Source organism: Halyomorpha halys, unplaced genomic scaffold (genome assembly GCF_000696795.3).
Source record: "Halyomorpha halys isolate HHAL.00 unplaced genomic scaffold, Hhal_1.1 Scaffold304.1, whole genome shotgun sequence".
In the NCBI taxonomy this organism is placed as follows: domain Eukaryota; kingdom Metazoa; phylum Arthropoda; class Insecta; order Hemiptera; family Pentatomidae; genus Halyomorpha; species Halyomorpha halys.
Window position 1 is genome coordinate 113,681 of NW_027116688.1, and position 12,865 is coordinate 126,545.

Genomic DNA, 12,865 nt, shown 5'->3' on the forward strand with positions numbered 1-12,865 from the left:
TCAGGATAAACCAAAAAAGACTCATCGAAATTCATCAATTCAAAATGCAGTATAATTTTTAAAATGAAGGATTTATATAATTACATATGCATTCTTAAAAAAAAGTGTTCACTGCCTTTTTATTTATTTTAAAGTGAAATATAATTTCTAAATAATGTATGTTTTCTTAGCAATTTTATACAAGAATCAAGATGTGATTATGTAGTTATAATCACATTTGCATAAAATACCTGATGCATAATTTTTAAGTGATGTAAATTTTTGTTAATGCTCTAATGTATTCATTCAACTTTTAATAGTATTAAGTATAAATTTTTTGACCCCAAAATATGACCCACAAAGTTAGTTCTAGAATCATACATTTATCATACAAAATATTTGACATTTGTCCTTTATAAAGAAGCAAAAAGATCTCACAAGAAATAAATTGATATCCAGGTCCTGATTGGAGGAATTCTGTAATAGAAGGATTCAAATGCATTAACTTTCTACTTTGCTGGCTGGGACCTTAATAAGATTTTCGTTAAGAAAATTTATTATAATTAGATAATTAGTAATTAAAGAGTTTATCTCTAACTCTTGTAATGAGTAGTCACCTATGTATTATAGGTTTAAAGTCAGTTACAAATTGTCTATTCCTTCAACAAATCCAAATCCAAAGATGTTCTTATCAACGCTATAGTATATGTTGTAATAATTTTTTTTCAATTACTTCATGTCTATTCCATTATTTCATCCATAATTTCATGTAGGAGCAATTTTTTTGTCCTCCAAGTCTTATAATGATAAAAATTTTCTAAGATCCAACATACTGACTTGCTTCCCAACTCCTAGGAAATATGGTCCAAGGTGTATAATGTGAGTGACATTGTATCAGTGTGAGTGAGTATGTGTAAAATTAACAATTTTATCCCCTAAGATTTTTAGTGATTGTAACTTTTTGATAATATATTATTTTTGTTATAGGACGGAAACAACTGTGCTCACATTGCAGCTATGCAGGGCTCTGTGAGGGTCATTGAGGAGCTAATGAAATTCGACAGAGCTGGAGTAATATCTGCTAGAAATAAAATTACTGAAGCAACTCCTCTACAGTTAGCCTCAGAAGGAGGTCATGCCCATGTTGTCAAAGTTTTAGTTCGAGCTGGTGCATCTCCTACTGATGAAAATAGGGTATGCATTAGAATCTGTCTTTTGAAATTGAAAGTTCTTTGACAAAATTCAATATACAGACATTTTGATGAATAGTCTTTGTATGTGGATATATTGAATTAAAATTTCTCTTCTTTATTTAAATTTGTTTATTTTATTTAAATTACATCTAATAAATATGTTTCAGGACATAAAAAAATAATTTATAATTATGTAATGGAATTTTTTATATAATTTACAATATGTTTATTGTTAATAATTTAAGACTGATAAGGAGAACAGAAAATGTGATATTAAAAGATATAATTTATCAGGTAATTGTTTTTTAAATTAAAAAAAAATTGTGGTATATTTATTAATTGTTGCATGCATAGGATGAATATTGTGAATTCGTTTGTAGTTACCTAATGATCAAGTGACCGTAACATCGTTAGATGTAATTTAAATAAAATTTAATTTATTATTTTTCAGTTTTTGACTTACATGTGTTAAGCTAAAAACTAAGCCAAATTCTTAGAGGTAATCGGAAAAAATCAATAATTTGAAAAAAAAAAAAAAGAAGATATAATTGTGTATTTAATTGCAGATTTATTACTCATAAAAGATGTACACACTTATGTAGTGAAAATGTGTATCAATTATATAATATGCAATGATACAGCAGAGTAAAACTTATAGTAATTTTACTTATTTTGGGTAAAGTAGGTTCTAAAGTCTTATTTTTTAATATATCTTAGAAGTTCTTTAAAATTAGAAGGAGATATTCTGGGCTATAGCTAAGAAAACAAAAAAATAATTTAAACTAATTAAATAGTTATAAACTATTTGCTCTTTTTTTTTACCACAATCTTCTTATATTATAATCTTCTTATAAACTAATTATCGATGGCTAACATTTGAATCAACTCTGCAGGTCTTCATCAGGGTTGTAATGTGGAGGTTTAAACTAATAAAGATTTTTTTTTTTTTTATTATTAATTTACTCCTCCACAAAACAGCTCTGTTGAAGACATGTGGTGTGGGTTGAAACGTTAGCCATTAATAAATAGTTTAAACTATTTTTTGTTTTTCTCAATCACAATCCAGACCATCATCTAATTTACATTGGTTCTATCTTCTTTAAAATTAGTTCAGTACTTTATATTGTCCTGTGAAATGTTCTAACATATTTTTCTTCTTATTTATAATATTATAAAGTTACGTATTTAATTTTTAAAATGAGAACATTTTGCTCAAAATATGGAAATTGTAATTTATATACAGGGATTTTTTCCGTATAAATTTTAGGGTTCTTGGAAGTGATTCAATATATCTTCGCTAACACCTTTAATTAACAGTATAAAAGATTGTCAAATTTGTTTGTTTCGTTTATTCATCAGAAGTATTTTTGAAAAATAAAGTAGTATAAACATATATCAAGGACTTAGAAAAATAAAAGAAATTTCCAAGATATAAAAAAGTTATTTGCAATGGGAATGTTAAAAGTAATTCGTTTTGGTCTCCTGAAATGTATTTATTTTAATATTCATTAATTATATGGCTAAAATATATGAGTTTGGTCATATATAATTGTTTTTTTTAAATATTTTTTTTGTTTTTTGTTTAGACATGCTCATTCTCACGGGGCATCCACTTTTAAGATACTATTTTATTAAAATTATTATAAATTTTTAGTTAATATTAACATTAATATTAATAACATTTATTTCTAAATAGATGTTGGCTTAATATACTTTTTGATTCGGTTTTAGGCTGGTTTCACAGCTGTTCATTTAGCAGCTCAGCATGGTCATGGACATGTGCTTGAGGTCATGAAGTCTACTCAGTCTTTGAGGGTTACCAGCAAGAAACTGGGAGTGACAGCTTTACACGTGGCTGCGTACTTTGGTCAAGCTGGTATAATTCATTATCAAATATTTCTTAATTTCTGGTCAATATCAATTTTATAATAGGTTTGAGAATAATCTTTAAACAAGGTTCTTCAGTTACTTAACAGTTTATCATATCAACCCAAATATTTAACTCTTGGTGGACATATGAGGTTTAACCGGAAAGTTTGTATAAATATTTGTTTTTGATTTTTCATATCAAAATTTTTTCCCCTTAGATTATATTGCTAATTTTATTTTCATTAATCATAATTTTATTTTACTAACCATTACAGTTTATGATGATTCATAATATGTCTTTAAATATTTTTAAGCAATTACCACTTCAAAATTTAGGGTTTATTAAGTACAAACAACTTTTTGGATTTTGACATTTATATTTCTATTTCGCATTCATTCACTACTCCAATTACTTATAATTAAATCATTTACTCTTCTTCTAAATGTTTTTCAGAATTTTTATTTTATGCGTTATGTTTTATTTAAAAATAAAAATAATCATTCTGATCTATTGTGTATACTGGAAAGCTAAATTTTGCATTTTTATGCAATTTCATATTTTTTTTTTCTATGCATTTTTTAAGTCTCACTATCATTAACACCTATCTTAATCTTTTGTCAACTAAACTCAAAAAGATTATTATTAAATAAAAATTTCAAATTATTAAATGTATTTAAAGGCAGTGCAACTCACTTATCAGGAACTCTATACTCTGGAAAATTTTAATAAAATTTAAAATGAGAACAATTTTTATCATCACTCCAACCTGATAATATTAATTGCATATAAATTTGTTATCATCACATTTTTCGATGAGGAGAAAGATGATTTTATAATTATAAAAATAATTTAAATGACATGAGATTAGGTTTTGCATAAACAAATTTAGAAGTGCATCTGATAATTAATTCTAATGCAAGATATCACTGACTAATTCATTTGCATTTTATTAATGGCAATTAGTTTGTAAATAAAATCATTGCTAATTTTCTTTTATTACTGATTTTTTCTATTACATTCATATTTTAATTTTTTTTAAGTGTCTTACATTATGTTTGATTTCATTGATATCATATTTTTTACTCCTCTGTGTACTTAATGTTTCTTATTCATAAAGATGTGATTATAATAAAATAAATGTGTGTTCTATTTCTGGTGCCTCCACCAATTTCTTTCCTAGTCGAGAACTTATTGTAGGCACATCACTATATTTGAATATTTGTGCTGTATTATAGCCTATTTGGTATTATTACAGATTGTGTGGTATGTCTTGCAGTTTTTTACTGCAAAAAATCCAGGCTCTTCTTATCAGATTTTTTTTTTTAATTTGAAGTACATATTTATTTTATATTACCCTCATTTGTCATTAATTATTTTCCTATGTAGGATTTAGTATTATGAACCTTTTCATTAATTTTTTTTATTTCTTGTTTTATTCTTTACATTATAATTATAACCTTGATTAATTTGTTTGTTTTTACGATAAATTTCAGAATGTCTGTTGTTTTTTAGACACTGTGAGAGAATTATTGGCAACAGTTCCTGCAACTGTAAAATCTGACCCTCCACAAGGAGCGAGCCTAGTCGGTGAATTGGGCAATGAATCAGGTGATTTTTATTTAAACTTTTTTTTCTTTGGTTGACTTGTTTCTTAATAGTTGATCATATGGTTAATAGGACCACTTAAATATGGAAATAGGTTAAGGTATTAAGGATTTGAAACCGATTGTTATGATAAAATAAAAACCACATCTATTCGTTGATATTTATAAGTATAATAAGTACTTCAGTAAAGGCTAAAGATACTAGTACAATAAAATATAAAAATGTAAAATGGATACACTTCTAATATTATTATGTCAGAAATTCCATATTTTTATTAAATTAAATTTTCATTATTACATAGCTATGTTTTTTTGTTCCTTTCATGCTAAAAATAAAACTATAAGTAATATTATTGACAAAATCAGTTATAATTCAAAAATAATTAAATTATTTCAAATACTACTATAAAATATGATGATTATTATTATTTTAATTATGATATCACCAAACAGAGTTACAGCTCTTATTTTTAGTGGATCTGCATTTATGTAAACAAAATAGTATTTATAATAAATAGAAAATTCTATTTTCTATTAAACAATGTAACTACTTCATTCAGAAGATTTATATTTTGCAGGGATTAGCCAGATTATTAATTGAACATTCTTAAGCACATGTCCATTGGCAGTTATGTGGGATTTATGATTATAGTTTTAATGTTCTATCTATGAATGTTTTAAAAAAATATTTTTGATGATTTGAAAATAAACGAAAGTTTCTAATTGTTGAATTTTACCTTGATTCAGGTATGACACCCCTTCATCTGGCTTCCTATTCCGGAAACGAAAATGTTGTAAGACTTTTGCTAAATTCTGCTGGTGTCCAGGTCGAAGCTGCAACTACTGAAAATGTAATCAAAAGTTTAATTTTTAATAAATTTTAAGTTATACTACCAATTGAATAAAAATCTTGATAATTCAAACCTCAATTACTCATATTCTTTGATAACAAGTTTTTCTTCCTGATCCTTTGAGAAAAATTCATGTATTAAAAATTATGACTTAATAAAAATTTTATATTTTATAATAAAAAAATGTTTGAAAATTCCTATTTTAAAATGTAATGTTATGAATTAATTTTATAAATTTTTCCACAGTATAAAATAGATTAATAGATCTTGTATTTAAATAAAAATATTACCTCTCTGATTCAAGATGTACAAAAACTGTATTGTAACTGAAACTATTTTGAACTTGAACTATGTCCCTCCCCACTCGCCTATGAAGATGGTGGAGAAACACAAACCTGCTCCCTGCACGTAATGGATTCAACGATCTTACCTTAAAATGCCTTCAAGCCATGAAAAAATGTTTTTTATCTACTTGTATATGTATTTATTCTTATTAGTGTTAGTATATATTCCATTAATTTTGTAAATAAATTATTAGGGAGGTAAAAAAAAAAAAAACTTGAACTATACAAATCTCTGAGTAAGTTCTAACGCCCATATAGTTTTATAGTCGATTCATCTTTGGATGACTATTTTTGTCACCTAATGACCAGTTTAACTTTAAAAAAAACTTTACTTAGCTCTTAAAAATGAATGAATCTCCTTATAAACGTTCTGAATTTAAAAAAAGTTCTGCTTAAAGTTGCATTATTTTAAAATGAAACATTAATTTTTACTAACTTAATCTGAATTTTCAAATTATTAATTATTAAATTATTAAATTGTTCCTCTCAGGGCTATAATCCTCTCCACCTGGCCTGCTTTGGTGGACACATCACTGTAGTGGGCCTTCTGCTCAGTAGGTCTGCGGATCTCCTACAAAGTGTTGATCACAATGGCAAAACTGGTCTTCATATAGCATCCATGCATGGCCATTATCAAATGGTGGAGGTCCTCCTAGGACAGGGGGCTGAAATAAACTCTACAGACAAGGTAATTTAAGTATAATTTTCTCCTTGAGTTTAATAAAACTAAGGTAAACATGTTATTGTAACCTTCAATGTTTTGAAAGCAATGTTAAATTATCTGTTAGCCAATTGGATGATATTTGGTATTGATAAATTCTATCTCTAGCTTAAATAATGTATGAATTAAAATAAAAAACCTAAAAGGAGACAATATTTCTTCTTATTTTTTTCTGCTCTTCTTTGCGTTCTAGAAATTGGGATTTGGGAGCTAATATTTTCTACCATTTGCGCCAAGAAGTGTGCCCTATCAGTCATCCTTTCTGGGCTCAGTTAGTGCTTGTACTTTGTGATTTATATACCTTCTATTACGACTGAATTTAATTTATTAAGCTTAGTTATTAAACAGGTCCCAGGAAACAGTACTTATGTTTTTACAAAAACCAATATTATCTTCTTTCCTTCGCATATTGCTACCAGGTTGTTATCACTGCATCATTGTCTCTGCTTCGATCCTGGTTGGAGGCCATCATGGTTGTTAGATTATCAATTTTCCTCACTTCCGAACTCAAATTCCTAATTGAAATAATACTTTGGATATTTGGTATAATGATACTTTAATTTAAAGTCTATGCGTTGATGTATACATTTTTTTTAAGTACATAAAAATATTGTATGTATGAATTATTTTTAAGTACATAAAAATATTGTATGTATGAATTATTTTATAATTAACTGTTAAATTTGAATTATCCACCCCTATATTATACCCTAGATGAGTGCATCTGATTAAATGGAAACATCTAAAATATCTGTGAAAAACAAAAAGGACCAATCACAAAAAAAAAAAAGTATCAACAGACTTTTTTGTTTTGTCAACACTCAACAGAAAGTGTCTTCAGTTTGATGGGTTTCAAGCCAAATTGGACTTAGTATATTTTAAAATCTTAAAAGAGAACATATATTGTGCATTTCAGCCTAAACAATATTTTTTATGTGACCACTATTGATATTTTCTTTTGGAAAATACTAGAACTACTATTTCAAAGTGCTGTTCTCTGTGAATGATTATTAAAACTAATAGTTGATTGAAATAATGATTTTAAATCAGAATTTCATTGAGAACTTAATAAAATTATTTAATTATTTCTTTTTCTTTTCTTTAACAATTTATTTTAAAACAATACATATTTAAGGTTGAGGATCTTTTCTAAAATTTGAGGTTTGCAAGAGATTAAATATTATCCAATTATGGATAATGGATTAAATTTATTATGAATTAAATATTATGCAAGATTGAGTTTTTCAAAAGCCTCCAAATATTTCCAGTCAAATTCTCATAGAACCCATCAAACCTCAATTAAGTATCTCACCATATACCTTCAAGTACCAAGTAGGAAAAAGTAGTATCTAATCTGAGTTATGTAACCAATATGTAATGCAACTTATTAATTTAATTCTGTTTGTTTGTTTAAGAGGGATTGGAAAAAAAAAATGTTTTTCAAATATCATTTTTTTTTTCTACAAAATATCACAGTTTTGTAACTTTATTTGGGGAAATATCATAGAAATTGATATTCTTACGAAGGAAGTAAAGTGCATTTAACAAGCTTAATTTTGAGCGTTAATACTTTTGTTAGTCTAATACATAGTTTCATTCATAACAAACTGTTTTGAAGATATGAGAAATGATTATTCATTTTCAATTTATATTTCGTAAATAGAGACGGTTAGATATGAATAATTACTTGTTTTAATATAATAAAGATTTAGAAAATATTAATAATATGCAAAGTCTTGGACTTCAAATATCGTGAGATATAATTTTAAGAATTTTTAAGTAGTGGTATACTCAACTTTATCATAATATATATACATCTTTAGTCGAATGCAAAATACTTCATAAATAATTATTTCTTATTTATCATATATATAGGATTAAGATTTGAAATAAATGATATTTCAGAATGGTTGGACTGCGTTGCATTGTGCAGCACGTGCTGGCTGGCTTAGTGTAGTCAAACTACTTGTTGAATCAGGTGCTTCTCCTAAATCGGAGACCAATTATGGCTCAGCTCCAATTTGGTTCGCTGCTGCAGAAGGTCACAATGATGTTCTGGAATACCTTTTAACAAAAGAGCATGACACATATTCATTGATGGAAGATAAAAGGGTACATAATTGTATTACTTCTATCATTGTTTGCTTTTATGATTGAAATCAATATAAAAAATATAATTTTTTTTTTTAATAGTTTGTATATAATCTGATGATCTGTAGTAAAAAGCATAACGGCAAACCAATGCAAGAATTCGTTCTTGTGTCTCCAGCTCCTGTAGATGTCGCTGCTAAACTCTCCAGCATTTACATGAACCTATCAAACAAGGTAAAATAATTTTTATTTATTTTTAAAGAATTTATACTTATAAGTAATAGTTTTATTTTTCCTTTGTTAAGAGTTTCTTAATTACACTATGCCTTAATTATAAAGGGGGGGGTTATGTACTTAAGTAATGTATTCGATGGTTCTGTAACATTTTTTCATATCAATTTATCCCACTTTATCTAGCCTATCAGGTAGATAATTGACTTCCTGTGCTTTACAATCCTGGTTTAGTTCACTAAATTTTCTCACAACCCTAAAAAAAAAAATGGATGTCTGACATTGTTGAGAGAATAAATCAGGTAGTTGGAGCTCAGTGCTGTCCAAACAGTCTCCTAAGAATAATTTTGAGAACTAAGCAAGCAACTTTACCAATGCCTGCATCTTAGGCCCGTCAGCACAGTATTTATAAATACTATTCAGTCTTATTAGAGGGCTCACGTTAATAAATGTGTTTTCTGATAAAAATTCATGTTTTTTTGACTTATTTCTTTTTTTTAAATTATTTTTTCAATATATCTTTTTTTTAAAATTATTTTTTCAATATATCTTTTTTTTTAAACAATGTTTAGGAAAAAGAAAGAGCTAAAGATCTGATCGCAGCAAGCAAAATGTGTGAAAGTATGGCTACTGAATTGTTAGCACTTGCGGCTGGAGCCGACTCAGCTGGCCGTATATTAACAGCCACCGATAGGAAAGGCACAGAATTTCTTGATGTGCTAATTGAAAATGAACAGAAAGAAGTAATAGCTCATACTGTTGTTCAAAGGTACTTGCAGGTTAGTTGTGTCACTCATGTATGAAAATTTTGTTCCAAGCTGCTTGGTTAATTTTAAGATTTATTAAGTTTTTACCAAATGAATACAGTATAAAGGAATTATTGAATCAATCCTGTATGGTTTTAATAATAAATGGTTACTATCAATCCTCTACCAGTGGTCACTAATTTTTATGGCTAAAGGATTTTCAATATCCTATTTTGAGGAACAGTGTAAACCTATAATTTTCAAAATTTTCTGTAGCTCTACTATACATTTCCGGTAAATACCTGCTACAATTTTGGATTAAGTAATTTTATTTTGAAGGCATTTTATTTATGATATTTTTTTCCTCTGGGACAGTTAGTTACGTTCATATATCAAACAGTTTTTATTTCACATTAATAATACATTTATCTTGAGTCATCTGTCCGTCTTGAGTCATTTCCTCTAAAAATAATTACATAATCTTATCTGCTAATAGTAGTCATGTATATAATTTATTGTATTTAAGGTTTATTAATTTTATAGAAAAAATAACCAAAATTTGTATTCTTTACTTACTTAAAATTTTTACTATTGATAATTTTGCTTACAATTATAGTTACTTTTTTATATATATTGTTCTTTCATTATATGTTTTTAACATTTAGGTCTTTAAACTATTTGTTTATTGGTCACTTTTTGTTAACATTTTTGATGCAATTTCGGTTCAAAGTTTTGTCATATTTTCTTCTGTTATTCTAATTGTATTCTATTATGGTGATTGTACGGTACTGTTTAATTTCATTTGTTATTAGATTTATTAAATTAAATTTTTTGTTAAAGAGTGGTTGTAAAAAATACTGATTATCACTAACGTGTGTAGATAATATAAGTTTTTATACCATGAAAAACCTTTCAATTGAAACAAGTATTTTTTTAATCTAATATCGTTTATTTATTTTATTTTTGTCATGATTATTTTTACTTTTTATATTGTGTGTAAATTGGGCAGTTGGGCTATAAGGAACTTTGTTTTGATTTTATTGTTGTTAATATAAAAATAATATTGATTTTAATGTTTGATTTATATATTTTTTGGAGAATATCAAACATTTTGTATAAAAAATGTATAATTATAAGTCATCATAAGTAAATAATGTGTTGTTTTTTTTTAAAAAAAAAGGAAAAAGTTCAAGTTTAATGTTATAAACCTATAACAAGATCGGAATAAACAACAATTTAATTTTTTATCTAAAGCTCAAAGAGATGCTAATGTAAGAAAAGACATAAAAATGAGCTAAAAGATAAATATTATTTACTCTTGAAATCATTTTGATTGTTTTTATGGGTGGTTACAGGTAGAGTAAGAGAGATTGACACTTTGGGTAGAGTGTTAAAAGAATAATATAACAAATTTGAAATTTAAACCGATTATTATTGTTTATAGTTTTTTAAATACTTTTGTTTTATTGTTTTCAGGAACTCTGGCAGGGAAGCCTGAACTGGACTGCATGGAAAACAATTCTGCTTTTTTTAACATTTATTTTTTGCCCTCCCGTATGGATATATTTCACCCTTCCTTTGGGACATAAATATTACAAAATTCCTATCATTAAATTTATGTCCTACTTGACATCACATGTCCATTTAATGATACTGTTAGACTTTGTTGGTATTACACCAATTTACCCTACCGTGAGACCAACTGTGATGCCTTATTGGTAAGAAGAATTTTATTCTATTGTATATGTACAATAATTATATGTCAGAAATATTAAATTACCCTCTTCACTAAAAATAAAAATGAGAAAATCAAGTCTGAAATAAATTAAAATAGGCTGTATTATCATATGTAAAGACTCCTCCTAATTTAAAGTAAACTTTTTTATTCTCTACTAAAAAGAGGTAGAATTCAATATAGAAAAATGATCCTTTGGTCTTTTGAAAATGATCCAAAGTCACTACAATCTATGTCCTAATTTATAAATATATTCATTTGCAACTTTTGAAGAGCAAAGTTCTGTGCAAAAAGGTAATCTTTAATTAAATTAGATAATATATAATATATGATAATATTAATAAGATTGCAGGTGAGTCGACACACCTTTGGTTTCCAGAGACTTTGTAATGAGACCATTAACAATGTAGTCGAATGCTCTTGTTACATTCATAGATGAGAAAGTAACATCTTCCTGTTTGTTCTTGGCATTCCTGTGAATAGCTTCCATTGTGCATGCATTCACATGATACCAGGTTGTGTGATCATGAAACCTCATTGGTTCAGATAAAATCAAATTTGCTTTTGAAGGTCACGGTGAAACTCTTTTTTGATGATACACCATAGGACGGGACAGTTACTAATAGATCTCCAAGAAGATATAACATCATTGTTACTCTTTCCTTTATAAATTAACAGAATCTGCCCATGATGAAGAATATATTGGACATAGATTGGACATAGAATATATCAGAAGTATTTCTATAATTGTTTATTAAAAAAAAAGATAAAAGTATAATTAAAAAGCTTAATATCAGCATAAACTTTAATTATAACACACCGGAGTTTTTTTACTTTTACATTAACACAGGCTTTCATTTGAGATCTCAAAATATTTTAAGTGAGATATATTTGAGATCAAACTAAATTTTTGAATCATACTGGAAGATTGCTGATTGACCGTGTGTAACAATAAATGGAATTTGGTCCGGGTGTGGTCAAATAGTAAATTGGTGTACTTTTTTTATTTAATCCAACATTTCGCCCCACGTTGCAGGGCTTTTGTCAGAGCTAAAAAAGATACAAACACTTGACATAAGAACAAAAAAAATTAGTGGGAAATAACAAGGGTATACAATGAAACATAAAATTTAATAAGAAAAATTAAATGTTATAAGCAATAAATGAAAACAGTAATAGTAACAAATAAAGAGAAGAAACATTAAAGAAAGTACAAATTAAGAGATGAAAAGGGATAAGAATAAAATCAAATGAAAATGAACGAGACAGAACTCATACCTGTTTTGATGGAAGTCAAAGTCAGAGTGAACCGTTTTTTTTTGTATGTACTTGTATTTTTTTTCTTATGTCAAGTATTTGTATCTTTTTTAACCCTAATGAAGCCGTGCAACGTGGGGCAAAACGTTGGCTCAAATAAAAATAATATACCAAATATTATTCACAATATTGAGTTTTATTTGACCGCACCCGGACTAAATTCCATTTATTATAATAAATTTT

The 12,865-nt window shown here is 27.0% G+C and overlaps 1 protein-coding gene across 1 annotated transcript in view; it reads left to right on the forward strand.

Moving 5' to 3' along the window:
- Positions 1-12,865, forward strand: part of nompC (no mechanoreceptor potential C) — a gene marked incomplete at its 5' end in the record, with an annotated part of 72,922 nt that overhangs the window by 55,796 nt on the left and 4,261 nt on the right. Inside the window, 9 exon segments of the mRNA XM_067053421.1 lie at positions 967-1,173; positions 2,904-3,048; positions 4,555-4,650; positions 5,394-5,497; positions 6,332-6,529; positions 8,468-8,674; positions 8,756-8,887; positions 9,457-9,663; positions 11,107-11,348. Of these exon segments, the coding sequence (XP_066909522.1) occupies positions 967-1,173; positions 2,904-3,048; positions 4,555-4,650; positions 5,394-5,497; positions 6,332-6,529; positions 8,468-8,674; positions 8,756-8,887; positions 9,457-9,663; positions 11,107-11,348 (1,538 nt within the window).